Source organism: Rutidosis leptorrhynchoides, chromosome 2 (genome assembly GCF_046630445.1).
Source record: "Rutidosis leptorrhynchoides isolate AG116_Rl617_1_P2 chromosome 2, CSIRO_AGI_Rlap_v1, whole genome shotgun sequence".
Taxonomy (NCBI): domain Eukaryota; kingdom Viridiplantae; phylum Streptophyta; class Magnoliopsida; order Asterales; family Asteraceae; genus Rutidosis; species Rutidosis leptorrhynchoides.
Genome location: NC_092334.1, coordinates 614,838,861 through 614,862,266, shown reverse-complemented (window position 1 = coordinate 614,862,266; position 23,406 = coordinate 614,838,861). Strand labels below are relative to the sequence as shown.

At 35.3% G+C, this 23,406-nt stretch overlaps 3 protein-coding genes across 3 annotated transcripts; all 3 read left to right on the top strand.

Moving 5' to 3' along the window:
* Positions 1 to 979: 979 nt before the first annotated feature.
* LOC139890027 (uncharacterized) lies at positions 980 to 16,580 on the top strand. The gene is made up of 4 exons (XM_071872933.1): positions 980 to 1,005; positions 14,113 to 15,232; positions 15,400 to 15,733; positions 16,186 to 16,580. Exons 1-4 carry the CDS (start codon positions 980 to 982, stop codon positions 16,578 to 16,580), a joined length of 1,875 nt encoding a protein of 624 aa, XP_071729034.1.
* On the top strand, positions 16,577 to 17,857 carry LOC139890026 (uncharacterized). Its single transcript, XM_071872932.1, has 2 exons — positions 16,577 to 17,006; positions 17,739 to 17,857. The coding sequence occupies exons 1-2, from the start codon at positions 16,577 to 16,579 to the stop codon at positions 17,855 to 17,857; spliced, it is 549 nt and encodes a 182-aa protein (XP_071729033.1).
* A 980-nt stretch (positions 17,858 to 18,837) lies between these two features.
* On the top strand, positions 18,838 to 22,873 carry LOC139893515 (proline transporter 2-like). Its single transcript, XM_071876682.1, has 7 exons — positions 18,838 to 19,280; positions 20,034 to 20,258; positions 20,403 to 20,497; positions 20,617 to 20,806; positions 20,956 to 21,080; positions 21,575 to 21,790; positions 22,375 to 22,873. Exons 1-7 carry the CDS (start codon positions 19,172 to 19,174, stop codon positions 22,750 to 22,752), a joined length of 1,338 nt encoding a protein of 445 aa, XP_071732783.1. The 5' UTR covers positions 18,838 to 19,171; the 3' UTR covers positions 22,753 to 22,873.
* Positions 22,874 to 23,406: the final 533 nt, after the last annotated feature.

Genomic DNA, 23,406 nt, shown 5'->3' with positions numbered 1-23,406 from the left:
TCGTCTCATACAGGCAGTCCGCGCTACATGCTTCAAAATTACCAAGATGCTATGGCTTTGTGTCGCGAATTCAATAACCCAGACTTATTCATCACCTTCACTTCTAACCCAAAATGGCCTAAAATAGAAGGTATGTTATGCTTTATCGAGGGCCAACGAGCGCCCGACCGTCCAGAAATTGTAGCCAAAATCTTCAAGCAGAAGCTGGACAACCTCATGAACAATATAATGAAGGGCAACATCTTCGGGACATGCGAGGCAGGTATTATATACACATCATTCCCAAATTTTAGCATCAACATGTGCATAACTTATTTGCATGTTAGTGACACCCTCCAACTTCTTTACCTATTTATTACGGTACTGGAATAGTTAGCCGATTCTTTCTACCGTAGGTGTTACATGCTATAACTACAGATGTCTAAACTTCCTGCAACATGATCAAATTTATTTTATTGTATAATATAATTTTTCCTAACGTATATGCCATTAAAGGTATACATGTTTATACATGAATATAAATAAATTAGCTTATTAAAGAAGAGTACTTAATGAAGTAGCATTTAGGAAAAATCACCTTTAATTTTTCTGCAGTACGCCTTCAAGAAAATGCCCGTTGATTCATTAAATACGTGTTTTTATATAATCTATTTTCATGAATAATAGGAAACAGGAAATCATATGTTATTTACGTTAATCAACCTTGAATTGTATACTTGCAGGTCCATATATTTTGTATGTTTGTCAAAATGCCAGTTATTATATAATACTTGAATCATCCTCATTAGTTTAAAAATTATTTAAATACCTGCACATGTATAATGCTGACCAAAATTTCTAACAGTGCAGATAAATAATCCCTAACATTGTCTACCTTGCCTACAACATACTGGATTTAAATAATTATTTGTAAATTTGGAAAGTAATACCTATTGTAATATGATTGTCCCAACTTTGTAATAACACATTTGCTACTATAATGACCCGTGAATTGTCTCCTGTCAGGTATATGTAGTGACCCGAACTTTTCCATGTTTATATATATTAATTGAGATTGATTTTTACATGATTAAATGTTTCCAACATGTTAAGCAATCAAACTTGTTAAGACTTGATTAATTGAAATAGGTTTCATATAGACAATTGACCACCCAAGTTGACCGGTGATTCACGAACGTTAAAACTTGTAAAAAAAAACTATATGATGACATATATATGGTTATATATATAGTTAACATGATATTATGATAAGTAAACATATCATTAATTATATTAACAATGAACTACATATGTAAAAACAAGACTACTAACTTAATGATTTTGAAACGAGACATATATGTAACGTTTATCGTTGTAACGACATTTAATGTATATATATCATATTAAGAGATATTCGTACATCATAATATCATGATAATATAATAATTTAAAATCTCTTTTGATATTATAAACATTGGGTTAACAACATTTAACAAGATCGTTAACCTAAAGGTTTCAAAACAACACTTACATGTAACGACTAACGATGACTTAACGACTCAGTTAAAATGTATATACATGTAGTGTTTTAATATGTATTTATACACTTTTGAAAGACTTCAATACACTTATCAAAATACTTCTACTTAACAAAAATGCTTACAATTACATTCTCGTTCAGTTTCATCAACAATTCTACTCGTATGCACCCGTATTCGTACTCGTACAATACACAGCTTTTAGATGTATGTACTATTGGTATATACACTCCAATGATCAGCTCTTAGCAGCCCATGTGAGTCACCTAACACATGTGGGAACCATCATTTGGCAACTAGCATGAAATATCTCATAAGATTACAAAAATATGAGTAATCATTCATGACTTATTTACATGAAAACAAAATTTCATATCCTTTATATCCAATCCATACACCAACGACCAAAAACACCTACAAACACTTTCATTCTTCAATTTTCTTCATCTAATTGAACTCTCTCAAGTTCTATCTTCAAGTTCTAAGTGTTCTTCATAAATTCCAAAAGTTCTAGTTTCATAAAATCAAGAATACTTTCAAGTTTGCTAGCTCACTTCCAATCTTGTAAGGTGATCATCCAACCTCAAGAAATCTTTGTTTCTTACAGTAGGTTATCATTCTAATACAAGGTAATAATCATATTCAAACTTTGGTTCAATTTCTATAACTATAACAATCTTATTTCAAGTGATGATCTTACTTGAACTTGTTTTCGTGTCATGATTTTGCTTCAAGAACTTTGAGCCATCCAAGGATCCATTGAAGCTAGATCCATTTTTCTCTTTTCCAGTAGGTTCATCCAAGGAACTTAAGGTAGTAATGATGTTCATAACATCATTCGATTCATACATATAAAGCTATCTTATTCGAAGGTTTAAACTTGTAATCACTAGAACATAGTTTAGTTAATTCTAAACTTGTTCGCAAACAAAAGTTAATCCTTCTAACTTGACTTTTAAAATCAACTAAACACATGTTCTATATCTATATGATATGCTAACTTAATGATTTAAAACCTGGAAACACGAAAAACACCGTAAAACCGGATTTACGCCGTCGTAGTAACACCGCGGGCTGTTTTGGGTTAGTTAATTAAAAACTATGATAAACTTTGATTTAAAAGTTGTTATTCTGAGAAAATGATTTTTATTATGAACATGAAACTATATCCAAAAATTATGGTTAAACTCAAAGTGGAAGTATGTTTTCTAAAATGGTCATCTAGACGTCGTTCTTTCGACTGAAATGACTACCTTTACAAAAACGACTTGTAACTTATTTTTCCGACTATAAACCTATACTTTTTCTATTTAGATTCATAAAATAGAGTTCAATATGAAACCATAGCAATTTGATTCACTCAAAACGGATTTAAAATGAAGAAGTTATGGGTAAAACAAGATTGGATAATTTTTCTCATTTTAGCTACGTGAAAATTGGTAACAAATCTATTCCAACCATAACTTAATCAACTTGTATTGTATATTATGTAATCTTGAGATACCATAGACACGTATACAATGTTTCGACCTATCATGTCGACACATCTATATATATTTCGGAACAACCATAGACACTCTATATGTGAATGTTGGAGTTAGCTATACAGGGTTGAGGTTGATTCCAAAATATATATAGTTTGAGTTGTGATCAATACTGAGATACGTATACACTGGGTCGTGGATTGATTCAAGATAATATTTATCGATTTATTTCTGTACATCTAACTGTGGACAACTAGTTGTAGGTTACTAACGAGGACAGCTGACTTAATAAACTTAAAACATCAAAATATATTAAAAGTGTTGTAAATATATTTTGAACATACTTTGATATATATGTATATATTGTTATAGGTTCGTGAATCAACCAGTGGCCAAGTCTTACTTCCCGACGAAGTAAAAATCTGTGAAAGTGAGTTATAGTCCCACTTTTAAAATCTAATATTTTTGGGATGAGAATACATGCAGGTTTTATAAATGATTTACAAAATAGACACAAGTACGTGAAACTACATTCTATGGTTGAATTATCGAAATCGAATATGCCCCTTTTTATTAAGTCTGGTAATCTGAGAATTAGGGAACAGACACCCTAATTGACGCGAATCCTAAAGATAGATCTATTGGGCCTAACAAACCCCATCCAAAGTACCGGATGCTTTAGTACTTCGAAATTTATATCATATCCGAAGGGTGTCCCGGAATGATGGGGATATTCTTATATATGCATCTTGTTAATGTCGGTTACCAGGTGTTCACCATATGAATGATTTTTATCTCTATGTATGGGATGTGTATTGAAATATGAAATCTTGTGGTCTATTGTTACGATTTGATATATATAGGTTAAACCTATAACTCACCAACATTTTTGTTGACGTTTAAAGCATGTTTATTCTCAGGTGAATATTAAGAGCTTCCGCTGTTGCATACTAAAATAAGGACAAGATTTGGAGTCCATATTTGTATGATATTGTGTAAAAACTGCATTCAAGAAACTGATTTCGATGTAACATATTTGTATTGTAAACCATTATGTAATGGTCGTGTGTAAACAGGATATTTTAGATTATCATTATTTGATAATCTACGTAAAGCTTTTTAAACCTTTATTTATGAAATAAAGGTTATGGTTTGTTTTAAAAATGAATGCAGTCTTTGAAAAACGTCTCATATAGAGGTCAAAACCTCGCAACGAAATCAATTAATATGGAACGTTTTTAATCAATAAGAACGGGACATTTCAGTTGGTATCCGAGCGTTGGTCTTAGAGAACCAGAAAATTTGCATTAGTGTGTCTTATCGAGTTTGTTAGGATGCATTAGTGAGTCTGGACTTCGACCGTGTTTTCTTTAAAAATGATTGCTTAACATTTTTGTTGGAAACTATATATTTTTAACATATGAATATTATGTGATATATTAATCTCTTAACGTGTTTGATATTATGTGATAGATGTCTACCTCTAGAACAAGTCCCATTGACTCACCTAATAATAATGAAGAGTCAAATGTAAATTGGAATGATTTGTGGACTGATTCACAAGTTCCCGAAGAGGAACCGGAAGAAGAGTCGGAACCGGAAGAAGAATCGGAACCGGAAGAAGAATCGGAACCGGATGAAGAAATAGAACCGGTGGGGGAAATAATAAAACGGTTAAGTAAAAGAAAATCCTCAACCAACCGACCAAAGTTAATTATGGTCAATGGTGTTTCCGCCAAGGAAGCAAAATATTGGGAGGATTACCAATTCTCCGATGAATCGGATTCCGACGAGAATTCCGATGATGTTATAGAAATTACCCCAACTGAATTTAAAAAAGCAAAAGAAAATAATAAGGGAAAGGGCATAAAAATAGAGAAATCTAATTCCAACCCCGATGAACTTTATATGTATCGTCAACTCCCGAAGTCCTTAAGTTGTAACAATGACCCGGGAACCTCTAAACCACCAGGTTTTTCTAAACCAATGTGGACAACGACGGCTCGTATTAGGGGAACATCATATATCCCTAGAAACTTGGCAAAACGAACCAAAACCGAAGAAGAAGAAACGAGCGAGTCGGAATAAGATAGTTGTATTCGTGTGGTGTAATATATGTAATATAGTGTTCTTATGCTTTATGATATATGTAAAAATTGCTTGTATTAATAAGTATTTTTTTATGAATCTAACTCTTGTCTATTTTACAGTTTAAAAACACAAAATGGATAGACAACCCAATATTTTAAGAGACCTACCCGGAGACATGATTGATGAAATCTTGTCTAGAGTCGGCCAGAATTCCTCGGCACAACTATTTAAGGCGAGATCAGTTTGTAAGACATTCGAAGAACGTTCCAAGAATGTCTTGGTTTATAAGAGACTTTCGTTTGAAAGATGGGGGATATCACATTGGGAAACCCATAAGTTACGATGTGTTTACTTTGACGCATATATTGCGGGGAACCCAAATGCTATTTTACGCAACGGGTTAAGAAATTATTTTGACTCAATATATCCGAATATTGGACTTCGTGATTTAGAAAAAGCGGCTAACATGCAACATAAAGAAGCATGTTATGCTTACGGATTAGTAATGTTCGCTTCTCACCAAAGTGAGAACAAGAACATCGGGCTACAACTATTAAACAAAACATTTCCACAAGTGACGGAGTCGGTAATTGGGGTAAGAAATGAGGTTTTTAGATTATTACGGGACTGTTGGACATTACGTAACCCTCGTCCTTTTGACGACGTTACAACACGCTGTCTTATCAACGGCCATAACGGTTATGTTGCACAAGACCAAGGATGGGAAGTAGTCCTAGTAAAACCAGAATGCATGACTTGTTTCTGGACGTATGAATTACGTGTCTTTATTGCCTTTGCTGAACGACTTGTGTACTAGCTAGAATTGTCTTCACAACTATCTTGTATCAAAGTTAATGTGTGCTATATTTCATGCTTTATGTAAAATAAGCGGTATTGTAAGTTTGTAAAATATTGTATAAAAGTTTGAACGCGAAATATTATTATAATCAGTTTTTCATATAGAATTGTAGTAGTTGAATTGTATATTAGCTACTAAGTATGAACTTAACGGGTAGGTACTACCCGAATTTAAACTTATAAAACGCTAATATGAAGAAAAAGCTTTTATAAATGAGTTCATATTATGCTACGAAATACTATTAACTACTCTTAACATTCTGTATGATTAACTTGTTCCATTTGACTATTTTGAAGGAAATGGCACCGACTACTCGACACACCGTGAATATGAATGAAGAGGAATTCCGTACTTTTCTAGCTTCAAACATAGCCGCAGTACAGGCTGCGCTACATACCAACAATAACCTTGGATCTAGCAGTACAGGAAATCGTGTAGGATGCACCTACAAAGAATTCACTGCCTGCAAACCTTTGGAATTTGATGGAACCGAAGGACCGATCGGATTGAAACGGTGGACCGAGAAGGTCGAATCGGTGTTTGCCATAAGTAAGTGTACTGAAGAGGACAAAATGAAGTACGCTACGCATACCTTCACAGGTTCTGCGTTAACATGGTGGAATACCTATCTAGAGCAAGTGGGACAAGATGATGCGTACGCACTACCTTGGTCAGCATTCAAGCACTTGATGAACGAGAAGTACCGTCCCAGAACTGAGGTCAATAAGCTCAAGACAGAACTTAGAGGGTTACGAACCCAAGGATTTGATATTACCACATACGAAAGACGATTCACAGAATTGTGCCTATTGTGTCCGGGAGCATTCGAAGATGAGGAAGAGAAGATTGACGCGTTTGTGAAAGGATTACCAGAAAGAATCCAAGAAGATATAAGTTCACACGAGCCCGCCTCCATACAACAGGCATGTAGAATGGCTCACAAACTCGTGAACCAAATTGAAGAAAGAATTAAAGAACAGACTGCTGAAGAGGCTAATGTGAAGCAAGTCAAAAGAAAGTGGGAGGAAAACGGTGATAAGAATCACCAATACAACAACAACAACAATTACAACAATAATCGCAACAATTATCCCAACAATCGCAACATCAATCGCAACTACAACAAACGGCCCAACAACAACAACAACAACAACAGCAACTACAACAATCATCCCAACAACAATAATAACCGCAACAACAACAACAATCAGAAGCAGCTATGCCAAAGGTGTGAAAAGAATCACTCGGGGTTCTGCACCAAATTTTGCAACAAGTGTAAAAGAAATGGTCATAGCGCGGCGAAGTGTGAGGTCTACGGACCAGGGGTTAATAGAACGAAAGGAACAAATGGTGTCGGAACGAGTAATGGCGGAGCAAGTAGTGTCGGAGCAAGTTATGCCAATGTAGTTTGTTATAAATGTGGAAAACCAGGCCACATTATTAGAAATTGCCCGAACCAGGAGAACACGAATGGACAAGGCCGTGGAAGAGTTTTCAATATTAATGCGGCAGAGGCACAGGAAGACCCGGAGCTTGTTACGGGTACGTTTCTTATTGACAATAAATCTGCTTACGTTTTATTTGATTCGGGTGCGGATAGAAGCTATATGAGTAGAGATTTTTGTGCTAAATTAAGTTGTCCATTGACGCCTTTGGATAGTAAATTTTTACTCGAATTAGCAAATGGTAAATTAATTTCAGCAGATAATATATGTCGGAATCGAGAAATTAAACTGGTTAGCGAAACATTTAAGATTGATTTGATACCAGTAGAGTTAGGGAGTTTTGATGTGATAATCGGTATGGACTGGTTGAAAGAAGTGAAAGCGGAGATCGTTTGTTACAAAAATGCAATTCGCATTATACGAGAAAAAGGAAAACCCTTAATGGTGTACGGAGAAAAGGGCAACACGAAGCTACATCTTATTAGTAATTTGAAGGCACAAAAACTAATAAGAAAAGGTTGCTATGCTGTTCTAGCACACGTCGAGAAAGTACAAACTGAAGAAAAGAGCATCAATGATGTTCCCGTCGCAAAAGAATTTCCCGATGTATTTCCGAAAGAATTACCGGGATTACCCCCACATCGATCCGTTGAATTTCAAATAGATCTTGTACCAGGAGCTGCACCAATAGCTCGTGCTCCTTACAGACTCGCACCCAGCGAGATGAAAGAACTGCAAAGCCAATTACAAGAACTTTTAGAGCGTGGTTTCATTCGACCAAGCACATCACCGTGGGGAGCTCCTGTTTTGTTTGTCAAGAAGAAAGATGGTACATTCAGGTTGTGTATCGACTACCGAGAGTTGAACAAACTTACCATCAAGAACCGCTACCCACTACCGAGAATCGACGACTTATTTGATCAACTACAAGGCTCGTCTGTTTATTCAAAGATTGACTTACGTTCGGGGTATCATCAAATGCGGGTGAAAGAAGATGATATTCCAAAGACTGCTTTCAGAACACGTTACGGTCATTACGAGTTTATGGTCATGCCGTTTGGTTTAACTAATGCACCAGCTGTGTTCATGGACCTTATGAACCGAGTGTGTGGACCATACCTTGACAAGTTTGTCATTGTTTTCATTGATGACATACTTATTTACTCAAAGAATGACCAAGAACACGGTGAACATTTGAGAAAGGTGTTAGAAGTGTTGAGGAAGGAAGAATTGTACGCTAAGTTTTCAAAGTGTGCATTTTGGTTGGAAGAAGTTCAATTCCTCGGTCACATAGTGAACAAAGAAGGTATTAAGGTGGATCCGGCAAAGATAGAAACTGTTGAAAAGTGGGAAACCCCGAAAACTCCGAAACACATACGCCAGTTTTTAGGACTAGCTGGTTACTACAGAAGGTTCATCCAAGACTTTTCCAGAATAGCAAAACCCTTGACTGCATTAACGCATAAAGGGAAGAAATTTGAATGGAATGATGAACAAGAGAAAGCGTTTCAGTTATTGAAGAAAAAGCTAACTACGGCACCTATATTGTCATTGCCTGAAGGGAATGATGATTTTGTGATTTATTGTGACGCATCAAAGCAAGGTCTCGGTTGTGTATTAATGCAACGAACGAAGGTGATTGCTTATGCGTCTAGACAATTGAAGATTCACGAACAAAATTATACGACGCATGATTTGGAATTAGGCGCGGTTGTTTTTGCATTAAAGACTTGGAGGCACTACTTATATGGGGTCAAAAGTATTATATATACCGACCACAAAAGTCTTCAACACATATTTAATCAGAAACAACTGAATATGAGGCAGCGTAGGTGGATTGAATTATTGAATGATTACGATTTTGAGATTCGTTACCACCCGGGGAAGGCAAATGTGGTAGCCGATGCCTTGAGCAGGAAGGATAGAGAACCCATTCGAGTAAAATCTATGAATATAATGATTCATAATAACATTACTACTCAAATAAAGGAGGCGCAACAAGGAGTTTTAAAAGAGGGAAATTTAAAGGATGAAATACCCAAAGGATCGGAGAAGCATCTTAATATTCGGGAAGATGGAACCCGGTATAGGGCTGAAAGGATTTGGGTACCAAAATTTGGAGATATGAGAGAAATGGTACTTAGAGAAGCTCATAAAACCAGATACTCAATACATCCTGGAACGGGGAAGATGTACAAGGATCTCAAGAAACATTTTTGGTGGCCAGGTATGAAAGCCGATGTTGCTAAATACGTAGGAGAATGTTTGACGTGTTCTAAGGTCAAAGCTGAGCATCAGAAACCATCAGGTCTACTTCAACAACCCGAAATCCCGGAATGGAAATGGGAAAACATTACCATGGATTTCATCACTAAATTGCCAAGGACTGCAAGTGGTTTTGATACTATTTGGGTAATAGTTGATCGTCTCACCAAATCAGCACACTTCCTACCAATAAGAGAAGATGACAAGATGGAGAAGTTAGCACGACTGTATTTGAAGGAAGTCGTCTCCAGACATGGAATACCAATCTCTATTATCTCTGATAGGGATGGCAGATTTATTTCAAGATTCTGGCAGACATTACAGCAAGCATTAGGAACTCGTCTAGACATGAGTACTGCCTATCATCCACAAACTGATGGGCAGAGCGAAAGGACGATACAAACGCTCGAAGACATGCTACGAGCATGTGTTATTGATTTCGGAAACAGTTGGGATCGACATCTACCGTTAGCAGAATTTTCCTACAACAACAGCTACCATTCAAGCATTGAGATGGCGCCGTTTGAAGCACTTTATGGTAGAAAGTGCAGGTCTCCGATTTGTTGGAGTGAGGTGGGGGATAGACAGATTACGGGTCCAGAGATTATACAAGAAACTACCGAGAAGATCATCCAAATTCAACAACGGTTGAAAACCGCCCAAAGTCGACAAAAGAGCTACGCTGACATTAAAAGAAAAGATATAGAATTTGAAATTGGAGAGATGGTCATGCTTAAAGTTTCACCTTGGAAAGGCGTTGTTCGATTTGGTAAACGAGGGAAATTAAATCCAAGGTATATTGGACCATTCAAGATTATTGATCGTGTCGGACCAGTAGCTTACCGACTTGAGTTACCTCAACAACTCGCGGCTGTACATAACACTTTCCACGTCTCGAATTTGAAGAAATGTTTTGCTAAAGAAGATCTCACTATTCCATTAGATGAAATCCAAATCAACGAAAAACTCCAATTCATCGAAGAACCCGTCGAAATAATGGATCGTGAGGTTAAAAGACTTAAGCAAAACAAGATACCAATTGTTAAGGTTCGATGGAATGCTCGTAGAGGACCCGAGTTCACCTGGGAGCGTGAAGATCAGATGAAGAAGAAATACCCGCATCTATTTCCAGAAGATTCGTCAACACCTTCAACAGCTTAAAATTTCGGGACGAAATTTATTTAACGGGTAGGTACTGTAGTGACCCGAACTTTTCCATGTTTATATATATTAATTGAGATTGATTTTTACATGATTAAATGTTTCCAACATGTTAAGCAATCAAACTTGTTAAGACTTGATTAATTGAAATAGGTTTCATATAGACAATTGACCACCCAAGTTGACCGGTGATTCACGAACGTTAAAACTTGTAAAAAAAACTATATGATGACATATATATGGTTATATATATAGTTAACATGATATTATGATAAGTAAACATATCATTAATTATATTAACAATGAACTACATATGTAAAAACAAGACTACTAACTTAATGATTTTGAAACGAGACATATATGTAACGTTTATCGTTGTAACGACATTTAATGTATATATATCATATTAAGAGATATTCGTACATCATAATATCATGATAATATAATAATTTAAAATCTCTTTTGATATTATAAACATTGGGTTAACAACATTTAACAAGATCGTTAACCTAAAGGTTTCAAAACAACACTTACATGTAACGACTAACGATGACTTAACGACTCAGTTAAAATGTATATACATGTAGTGTTTTAATATGTATTTATACACTTTTGAAAGACTTCAATACACTTATCAAAATACTTCTACTTAACAAAAATGCTTACAATTACATTCTCGTTCAGTTTCATCAACAATTCTACTCGTATGCACCCGTATTCGTACTCGTACAATACACAGCTTTTAGATGTATGTACTATTGGTATATACACTCCAATGATCAGCTCTTAGCAGCCCATGTGAGTCACCTAACACATGTGGGAACCATCATTTGGCAACTAGCATGAAATATCTCATAAGATTACAAAAATATGAGTAATCATTCATGACTTATTTACATGAAAACAAAATTTCATATCCTTTATATCCAATCCATACACCAACGACCAAAAACACCTACAAACACTTTCATTCTTCAATTTTCTTCATCTAATTGAACTCTCTCAAGTTCTATCTTCAAGTTCTAAGTGTTCTTCATAAATTCCAAAAGTTCTAGTTTCATAAAATCAAGAATACTTTCAAGTTTGCTAGCTCACTTCCAATCTTGTAAGGTGATCATCCAACCTCAAGAAATCTTTGTTTCTTACAGTAGGTTATCATTCTAATACAAGGTAATAATCATATTCAAACTTTGGTTCAATTTCTATAACTATAACAATCTTATTTCAAGTGATGATCTTACTTGAACTTGTTTTCGTGTCATGATTTTGCTTCAAGAACTTTGAGCCATCCAAGGATCCATTGAAGCTAGATCCATTTTTCTCTTTTCCAGTAGGTTCATCCAAGGAACTTAAGGTAGTAATGATGTTCATAACATCATTCGATTCATACATATAAAGCTATCTTATTCGAAGGTTTAAACTTGTAATCACTAGAACATAGTTTAGTTAATTCTAAACTTGTTCGCAAACAAAAGTTAATCCTTCTAACTTGACTTTTAAAATCAACTAAACACATGTTCTATATCTATATGATATGCTAACTTAATGATTTAAAACCTGGAAACACGAAAAACACCGTAAAACCGGATTTACGCCGTCGTAGTAACACCGCGGGCTGTTTTGGGTTAGTTAATTAAAAACTATGATAAACTTTGATTTAAAAGTTGTTATTCTGAGAAAATGATTTTTATTATGAACATGAAACTATATCCAAAAATTATGGTTAAACTCAAAGTGGAAGTATGTTTTCTAAAATGGTCATCTAGACGTCGTTCTTTCGACTGAAATGACTACCTTTACAAAAACGACTTGTAACTTATTTTTCCGACTATAAACCTATACTTTTTCTGTTTAGATTCATAAAATAGAGTTCAATATGAAACCATAGCAATTTGATTCACTCAAAACGGATTTAAAATGAAGAAGTTATGGGTAAAACAAGATTGGATAATTTTTCTCATTTTAGCTACGTGAAAATTGGTAACAAATCTATTCCAACCATAACTTAATCAACTTGTATTGTATATTATGTAATCTTGAGATACCATAGACACGTATACAATGTTTCGACCTATCATGTTGACACATCTATATATATTTCGGAACAACCATAGACACTCTATATGTGAATGTTGGAGTTAGCTATACAGGGTTGAGGTTGATTCCAAAATATATATAGTTTGAGTTGTGATCAATACTGAGATACGTATACACTGGGTCGTGGATTGATTCAAGATAATATTTATCGATTTATTTCTGTACATCTAACTGTGGACAACTAGTTGTAGGTTACTAACGAGGACAGCTGACTTAATAAACTTAAAACATCAAAATATATTAAAAGTGTTGTAAATATATTTTGAACATACTTTGATATATATGTATATATTGTTATAGGTTCGTGAATCAACCAGTGGCCAAGTCTTACTTCCCGACGAAGTAAAAATCTGTGAAAGTGAGTTATAGTCCCACTTTTAAAATCTAATATTTTTGGGATGAGAATACATGCAGGTTTTATAAATGATTTACAAAATAGACACAAGTACGTGAAACTACATTCTATGGTTGAATTATCGAAATCGAATATGCCCCTTTTTATTAAGTCTGGTAATCTGAGAATTAGGGAACAGACACCCTAATTGACGCGAATCCTAAAGATAGATCTATTGGGCCTAACAAACCCCATCCAAAGTACCGGATGCTTTAGTACTTCGAAATTTATATCATATCCGAAGGGTGTCCCGGAATGATGGGGATATTCTTATATATGCATCTTGTTAATGTCGGTTACCAGGTGTTCACCATATGAATGATTTTTATCTCTATGTATGGGATGTGTATTGAAATATGAAATCTTGTGGTCTATTGTTACGATTTGATATATATAGGTTAAACCTATAACTCACCAACATTTTTGTTGACGTTTAAAGCATGTTTATTCTCAGGTGAATATTAAGAGCTTCCGCTGTTGCATACTAAAATAAGGACAAGATTTGGAGTCCATATTTGTATGATATTGTGTAAAAACTGCATTCAAGAAACTGATTTCGATGTAACATATTTGTATTGTAAACCATTATGTAATGGTCGTGTGTAAACAGGATATTTTAGATTATCATTATTTGATAATCTACGTAAAGCTTTTTAAACCTTTATTTATGAAATAAAGGTTATGGTTTGTTTTAAAAATGAATGCAGTCTTTGAAAAACGTCTCATATAGAGGTCAAAACCTCGCAACGAAATCAATTAATATGGAACGTTTTTAATCAATAAGAACGGGACATTTCAGTATACACATTATTGAGTTCCAAAAACGTGGGTTGCCGCATGTCCATATCTTAATCTGGTTGACACGTGCATACAAATGCAAGACACCCGAAGACATCAACGATCTCATATCGGCCGAAATTCCTAACGAGGCCCACGATCCCGAAGGATACAAGGCTGTCACCGAGTACATGTTACACGGCCCTTGCGGTTGTAAACACAAGGACGCTCCATGTATGATTGATAACCAATGTTCAAAGCATTTCTCTAAGCCATATTACGCTGAGACCACAATCGATGAAGACGGTTACGCTAACTACAGACGCCGCAACAACGGTGTGAATGTTACTAAAGGCAAAAGCACACTTGACAACAGCTTTGTCGTTCCTTACAATAGATATCTGTTGATCCGATACAACGCACATATAAATGTCGAGTGGTGTAATAGATCTCGCGCCATTAAATATCTATTCAAATACTTAAATAAAGGGCCGGACCGAGCTACAATTGTGATACAGGAAAACGTACCCACACAAAACTCATCAGGCATTCCGGAAAAAATTATTGACGTTGATGAAATCAGGAATTATTTGGATTACCGCTATTTATCTCCGTGTGAGGCTGCTTGGCGATTATTTTCTTACGACATCCACTTCTCTAAGCCTTCTGTAATTAAGCTATCATATCATCTACCAAACCAACAGTCACTCACTCTACACGATTCCCAACATCTTCCGGCCTTGCTTCAAAGACCAAGCATCAAAGAAACCATGTTCACCCAATGGTTTGAACTTAATAAACAAGATCCAAAAGCACGGAGCCTTACATACTCAAAGATCCCCAAAGAGTATGTCTGGAATAATGATACAAAGGAATGGGCCCACAGAAAGCTGAGACCCTCTATTGGTCGTATTGTCTACTCAAATCCAGCGTCAGGTGAACGTTACTATCTAAGAATGTTATTAAACATTGTTAAGGAACCACGTTCATTTGAAGAACTCCGTACAGTTGACGGCACGTTACACCCCACATTCAAAGACGCTTGCTTCGCATATGGTTTACTCCACGATGATCGGGAATGGACAGAAGCTATTTCTGAGGCAAAACTCTGGGCTTCAGGTGCACAACTTCACGATTTATTTGTAACCATGTTACTCTTTTGCAACATAACTAACCCACTAGCACTATGGGAACAACACTGGGAAGATTTAGCCGACGACATTCTTCATAAAAAAGAAAAATCTTCAACTTCCCAGAATTGACCCTAACCGATTCTCAGATTAAAAATTACTGTTTGGTAGAAATACAGGGAGTTTTGCATAAACACGGGAAGTCACTCTCTGATTTCTCGACTTTACCACAACCAGACCCATCTTTACTAACACAACTGGACAATCGCTTGATCCGAGAAGAGTTAAATTACAACATCAAGGAAATGAAGACCTTGCATGACAACCTATTCAGATCGCTTAACCCTGAACAACTCACACTATATGAACGGCTAATCAAGGCTGTAACAAATCAGGAAGGCGGGCTCTATTTCTTATATGGCCCAGGCGGGACTGGGAAGACTTTTTTATACAATACTATTCTAACAAAACTCAGATCTGAGAAAATGATTGTTCTAGCAGTTGCATCATCAGGTATTCTTTTTTTTTTTTTGGAGCTAATTTTTTAATTACTTTTTCCCAAACATTATTTGTGGCAGTTATTCAAAAACTATCGTGAATCAGTAGGTTTAGAACCACCATACAACCTCTTTTATTATATCATATACTATTTTTTTAAAAAAAAAAACCTTGGATTATGTGTAGGCAAAAAAAAAAACAGTACTCACTATGTCTAAAACCAGCTTAGATCCTCTTTTATTATATGAATTTTCCGTTCGACAACCTCTTTTATTATGTCATATATTTAAAAAAAAACCTTGAATTAAGTGTAGGCCTTTTTAAAAAAATACAGGACTCAATATGTCTAAAACCAGCTTAGATCCTCTTTTATTATATCATTTTTCCGTTCTACACACATTAAACAAATAATACATTGGCGTGTTGTTTACACTACCTTACCAATACATATCAATGGAAAATTTCAGGAATCGCTTCATTGTTACTACCCGGGGGCCGGACTGCACACAGCCGATTTGTTATCCCACTCGAGCTCATGGAAAATAGCACCTGCGGTATAAAACAGAAAACACATTTGGCTGCCCTAATGCACGAAGCAAGACTAATAATCTGGGACGAAGTTCCTATGACTCAAAGATACGCCTTTGAAGCATTGGATAAAACTCTAAGAGATATTTTGGGATCTAAAAAAGAGGCAAATAGAGATAAGTTATTTGGTGGTATGCCAATTTTGCTTGGGGGGACTTTAGACAAATCCTCCCAGTCATTCCAAAAGGTAAAAGGCAAGAGGTCGTTAACGCATGCATCAATAGATCAGAATTGTGGAAATTCTGTCACCTACATACACTCTCACGCATTATGAGAGTCAACGAATACACTTTAGATGGCCAAATAGATAGTCGAAAACGCGCATTCAATAAATGGGTTCTAGATGTAGGGGATGGTAACGTGCCTACATCATCTAAAGAGGGAGATGATGAACCATCATGGATAAAGATCCCCGAAGAATTCATTGTAAAACACGGAATAAACCCAATTGAAACAATTGTTGATACCATATTCCCAGAATTCCAATTGAGGCAGGACGATGAAGACTATTTGCGAGAAAGGGCAATATTGACGCCCAGAAATGATGACGCAGATGCGATTAACAAGCACATGTTTAAGAAACTACAAGGAGAAACAATGACATATAAGAGCTCGGACGAAATCTGCAAAGGCTCCACCGACTCCATCGAACAGCAACAATCATATCCAGTGGAATATTTAAACAAGCTCGATTTTCCAGGTGTGCCTCCTCACAAATTAAAATTAAAAATAGGGCAGCCAATAATGTTGTTACGGAATCTACACCCAAGTGGCGGGCTATGTAATGGTACACGACTGATCATAACCGCGTTTCAAAAGTTTGTCATCCAGGATCGCATCATTACCGGATCACATATAGGTACAACAGTAATAATCCACAGAATTGTCCTCACCTCTGCACAAACAAAGTGGCCATTTGTTATGCAGCGAATCCAATTCCCGGTCAAACCGTGTTACGCTATGACAATAAACAAAAGCCAGGGCCAATCACTTAATTTGGTCGGCCTCTACCTGCCTAAACCAGTTTTTAGCCACGGTCAACTGTATGTCGCATTTTCACGTGTCACAACCCCAAATGGTCTTAAAATAGTCATGATCGATGACACTGATGAGCGACTGAAGGGCCACACCCGGAACGTTGTTTACAAGGAAACGTTCTTCAACCTCAACCAAACATTGTAACGGTAAGTTTCAGCCAATGATCTCTAAGACATATGTTTTTTAAATTATATATTCAATGTGAACTATGGCCTACCAGAATTATGTGTACTTGGCAAATCTTATTAGAATTTTCCATTCGTGTTTTAGGTACACGTGTTCAGCAGCCTTAGACATGTCGAGGTACTCTGGATATCAGATTCTTGGATGAGCAATTGAAGGTAAATTCAAACATTTCTACACCTCTAATGTCTTATGCTGGGTTCATACTCAGGCGATGTTCACAATAAAAAAGGATATCGTGACGGTTATAAGGGTAACCTGTTTGTATTAGCCATTGAAAACACACCACATGAAACTGGAGTCAACATTGTCCATTCGTTAACACGTTAGTTCAGCTGGGCCACAGCTGATAGTGTTGGATACTTTATTGCGTGAACCCTATTTACCATCCATTTTGGCCTTTTAGCTTACTAAGGTTCCCAAAACAAAATTTAACAGGATACTTAGTATTGTGTTTGATACATATTTGAACACTACGCATTCATCAAACGGCCTAATATTGCTATTGTCAAACCATCAGCACACGACTTTCATGGCTGTTACTAAGTATTTACAGTTGCTGCAGGTTACAATTTCAGCGTCACCACCAAAGAACCACAACAGAGATTACGCTAATATATGTTTCCAGCAACATGTTCAAACGGCCTAATATTGCTATTGTCAGACCATCAGTGCACGACTATCATGGCTGTTACTAAGTATTTACAGTTGCTGCAGGTTACACTTTCAGTCACCACCAAAGGACCACAACAGAGATTACGCTAATATATGTTTCCAGCAGCATGTATGATTTAACATAATTGGTGTATTACGCATTTCCGTCCCCTATTTTATCAACTACATTGTAACAATTCATGTATACTATAGTTGTAGCATTTATAATTATCAACCGTTTACTTCAGTACCGTTCGCACTGGCATCTGACTAAATATTGATATTTACTTTCACTACATCCACTCGAAACTTTACAATATAAGCCCCCATTTGTTTTAGTGCAGGCCTTTTTTATAAACTAAGTTATTGTTACGACCACCACAAAACACTCGAAAAGTACACAAACCCAAGCCATGTACGTGCAACGCACGGGCATTGTGTACTGGTATATATTTATTGTGTAATGTGTAATGATTAATTAATCAAATCAATAATCAATCAATCAATATCAATTATAATTATAATTATTATATTTATATTTATATTTATTGTCATCTGTCACAATTGAATCCCCATACCGCATATCACACCTCACAAATTGCCTTGAATCTGCTGCTAAAATAAATTATATTTATTTTATTTTTTCAGTCAATTACTATATTCGCGTCAATAAATAAACATATCTACAGCATGTTTTGTTAATGCAGTTTTTAAGAGCCGTAAATCGTAATCATTCACCAGTAAACATCCGAATTCAATTGCATACTTGATTTGAATAATTCAATCGTTGAATTTAGCATTTTGCATTCACACACACAGAATCAGTATCTGTGTGTGTGAGAGAGAAACAATACATATACTCTGTATATATACGCATAATTCTCGCTGGCTAATTATAGAGAAAACGTACCGAATTTGGGAAGTGAAGAAAGAATATATCTTTTAACCTACTCATCAATTGAAGAAGGAGGGGTTAATTTTGTAAATTGGATGGAGGGTCAGCGAGACGACGTCGTCTCGACTAATGGTCCTAGAAAGGTTTATTCTGATGAACAATTAGCTATTCAAATCCCTGAAACTGCTCATCAGATTAGCACAGGTTACTTTTCCTTTTTACTGATTATGAATAAAGTTTACTTTTTTTTTTTTTTTTTTTTTTTTGAAATTGGAACATATAGATTTGTAAAAAATTGGAACATAATTTAAAATAAGGTGCTATGTTATTATTTAAAATATTTGAATAATAGGAGTTTAGAATTAGAACTTTGATGGTACATATTCTTGAAGTTATATGAATGCAATTTTCTGATTTGAAAAATGCTAATTATGAGTATAGTTACTTACAAATATTAAAGAAAAAATGTTAATTTTAGAATAAACAAATCAATGCAGTTTTCATATATAAAGAGATTTTAGATATTACGTTTGAAACTATTGCAATAAAAAAAATGATGATCAGTAGCTGGGATTGGCATGAATTTTAAAATTATTTTGCTTACAATTTTTTCTTGGGCTTTTGAATAAATCTGATTATTTTGAACAAAATTTATAACAATTCACTTTTGATCCAAACATTCAGGAACTAATTACCCAAAGATTTGAATCTATGGTAAAGTTTGTCGCTTTTGTATTTTTTCAGGCTAAGATAATTTGTGCCTGCAGTAAAAGTTGCAGATACTGATTTTGCTTGATTAAATATCTTCATCTTACATAATTGAAGGCCGTTATATATAGCTGATTAATGAACATATGCCTTTGTATGTTACTTGTTAGTTATAAATATAATATAATTAATAGAGTTAACTGTATCTTTAAGATATGGAGATCTAACTGCTTGTTTTTAATGATGTAGATTCATGGTTTCAAGTCGGTTTTGTTCTTACGACTGGTATCAACAGCGCTTATGTGTTGGGATATTCAGGTGCGGTCATGGTTCCTCTCGGTTGGGTCGGTGGAGTAGTCGGTTTAATCTTGGCTACAGCAATATCACTCTACGCAAACGCACTCATTGCGTATCTTCACGAGTTTGGTGGCAAAAGGCATATTAGATACAGAGACCTTGCAGGATTCATTTATGGTAATAAATATAACCAGACAATTAATTAAATATATTGCTTCACGCGCGTGCGCGTGCGTGTGTGTGTGTGTTTCTATATAAATGTTGATGGCTACTAAATTTACAAAAATAATGTGACGCGTTTTGGATATTTTTATTTTGCAGGCCCAAAAGCGTATTCGCTTACATGGCTGTTGCAATACGTAAACCTTTTCATGATTAATGTCGGTTATGTCATCTTGGCTGGTCAGGCTCTTAAGGTAGATTCCATTAATCAAGACACTTAATTTTTTGTAACACTTCCTTTTTTGGGAAGTTTTTAAATTAAAGTTACGTAAATAAACATTATGTAAAGACTTTTGGTTTGATTTTTTTGTAGGCTACTTATGTACTCTTTAGCGATGAAAATACAATGAAGCTCCCATATTTCATTGCGATCGCAGGGTTTGCGTGTGGTCTATTTGCAATTTGTATCCCTCATCTTTCGGCTTTAAGGATTTGGCTCGGCTTTTCAACTTTCTTCAGTCTAGTATACATTGTTGTTGCGTTTGCCCTGTCTCTTTGTGATGGTATGTTCTCTTGTTCATTTCAACCACTTTAATAAATTTATTTATTATATTATGGTAATCATTGTTTTTCAGTTTACAAAACTCGAACCCTTTTTAATTTGTCTAATAAAATATAAAAAATATATAAATATTAATTAATCCAATAATAGGAATTCGGGCTCCACCAAGGGACTACGGCATTCCAGGGTCACACATAAGCAGGGTATTTACAACAATTGGTGCTTCTGCAAGTCTTGTTTTTGCTTTTAACACAGGGATGCTACCAGAAATACAGGTGAAACTGCATAATCCATTACCGTTTAAAAAAAAAAAAAAAATCTTTTTTAAATAAAATTCTCAGTAGAGGTGGCAAATGGGCGGGCTGGGTAGCTAGTTGTTATAGGCTGGGTAAACCCAAAACACTTTTTGTCCAAATTCTTATAGTAATAAATAATCAGTTTTCAAATATGGTAATAAAATAAAATAAAATTTCGTATTATATTAATAAGAATCTAGTTTTTTGAATAAAGTGGTATAGGAGATTTTATATATTACAGTAACAATTAACAATGTACCTTGGGGGACCTTAAATCATCTTAACTATTACCTTTTTTAGCTAACATTTCAAATGTACCCATTTTCGTTTTGAGTCTAGAGAGACTGAGAGAGAACATGGTCTGAATCGACCCGTTCAGACATAAACGGGGTGAAAAGTTCCATCTCGATTGGTGACATTATATTAAAGGATGCTTTTAGGCTCTCTTTACTAATAATATTTTGATGTTATAGGCAACAGTAAGGCAGCCGGTTGTTGGAAATATGATGAAAGCGCTCTACTTTCAGTTCACAGTTGGTGTTTTGCCATTATACGCCGTTGCATTTATGGGGTATTGGGCTTATGGAAATGAAACGTCTGCTTATTTGCTCAGCAGTGTTAGCGGGCCAGTTTGGGTCAAGACATTTGCTAATATATCTGCCTTTCTTCAAACTGTCATAGCATTGCATGTAAGCTCTAACTTTTCTTTTTTATTTGGTTTAATTATCCTTCACCAAAAGTGGCAAAATGGGTCTGCAGTCTGTTTGGGTTGGGTAGGAATTAGAATGAGTATTTGTGTATATGGGTAAACACTGTTTTGGTTAAGCGACCCACATTCTCTTGCCTCTCCACATTCTCTTGCCTCTCCTTTTTTAAGTTTTAGAACACCAAATGTATTAAATATAATTATAATGTTATTTTATTTGTATTTAGGAAATCAATTTAAAAGACTGAAAAAACTTGAATAACACCTAGAACACATAATGAATTGAAGATGCAGTTTTACTACTTTTTTACGAAACAAGATAAGGATGTGACGCAACACAATGAATCAGTTCTTCCTAAAAAGATTAGCTTTTGCATTCAGTGCATGTGTTATATAATCAACCTTTCAGAACAAGATTCTTTATGTCATTATTCAAAGATAGTCAAACATACAAAAGTAGATGTTTAACTGGTCAATCGTGTTGTGTGTTTTTCACATACTTCACTCTTGTATTCTACATATTCTGTGTCAGTAAGCTAACCTTAATACTTTGTTTTGTTTTGATAGATTTTTGCTAGTCCGATGTACGAGTATTTGGATACAAAATACGGAATCAAAGGAAATGCACTAGCTGTAAAAAACTTGTCATTCAGAGTGATGGTGAGGGGCGGTTACCTAGCGGTGACCACCTTACTGGCGGCAGCACTACCGTTCATCGGAGATTTCATGAGTCTAACAGGAGCGATTAGTACATTTCCGCTTACATTCATACTTGCAAATCACATGTATTTGGTGGCTAAAAGGAACAAGCTTAGTTCGTTTCAGAAATTATGGCATTGGCTAAATGTATTATTCTTTGGGTTCATGTCGGTTGCAGCAGCAGTTGCTGCCTTAAGGCTTATTGCTGTTGACTCCAAAAATTACAGCATATTTGCTGATATTTAGTTTGTAGGTTTCATTGGAATTGGAATTGTATTATATGGTGGGATATTTAAAATATGTCCCATTTTAATTTATTTTCATATTGAATATTGGTTTGAATAGTAATATATACAAAGTTTGCAATTGTTTTATGTGGTAAATAATCTATAAATCTCGGACATGATATCCCCGGAGAGCAAAGTTCGATGTTAAAGACTGTGAGTTTAAGTTTCGATATAAGTACATCATAAAGGTGCGAGTTCATAATGATTCAGTTTTAAGTAATAAAATAAGCTTGATCCAAGATACTTTTGAACACCACCAATTTTCATATCGTATATGATCAACATGCTTTCAAGTGTTACTACATTGTACAACATCATAAATAATGGTTGGTGGTGTATAGATTAAATTTGGTGGTGTACCGATTAATCCATTATTTAAAATGTTTAAGAGTGTCTAGTTAACCTCAAATCAGTGTTGTAAACGACGTATGTGATGCCTGTTGCGGCGTTTTCGTGACTAGCCCGTCTCGACCTCGTCCTATCTTTTTATAAGTCGGTCAACAGTCAAAAGTCGGGTCAAATGCGAGAAAGGTCGGGCAACGCTGTCAAAAGTCAAAAATTCGGTTAAAATCGGTCAAAAGTCGGTCAAATCGACTAAAATTGACGTGGTTTA

Excerpts from the sequence above, each read along its gene's own strand:
- LOC139890027 (XM_071872933.1), top strand. The coding sequence starts at position 980 with ATGACCCGTGAATTGTCTCCTGTCAG. Across the intron at positions 15,233-15,399 it reads CACAACTTCACGATTTATTT|GGAGTTTTGCATAAACACGG; the intron begins GTAACCATGTTA and ends GTAGAAATACAG. Across the intron at positions 15,734-16,185 it reads TCTAGCAGTTGCATCATCAG|GAATCGCTTCATTGTTACTA; the intron begins GTATTCTTTTTT and ends GGAAAATTTCAG.
- LOC139890026 (XM_071872932.1), top strand. The coding sequence starts at position 16,577 with ATGAGAGTCAACGAATACACTTTAGATGGCCAAATAGATAGTCGAAAA. Across the intron at positions 17,007-17,738 it reads AAACAAGCTCGATTTTCCAG|GCGATGTTCACAATAAAAAA; the intron begins GTGTGCCTCCTC and ends GTTCATACTCAG.
- LOC139893515 (XM_071876682.1), top strand. The coding sequence starts at position 19,172 with ATGGAGGGTCAGCGAGACGACGTCGTCTCGACTAATGGTCCTAGAAAG. Across the intron at positions 20,498-20,616 it reads TGGCTGGTCAGGCTCTTAAG|GCTACTTATGTACTCTTTAG; the intron begins GTAGATTCCATT and ends ATTTTTTTGTAG. Across the intron at positions 21,081-21,574 it reads GGATGCTACCAGAAATACAG|GCAACAGTAAGGCAGCCGGT; the intron begins GTGAAACTGCAT and ends TTGATGTTATAG.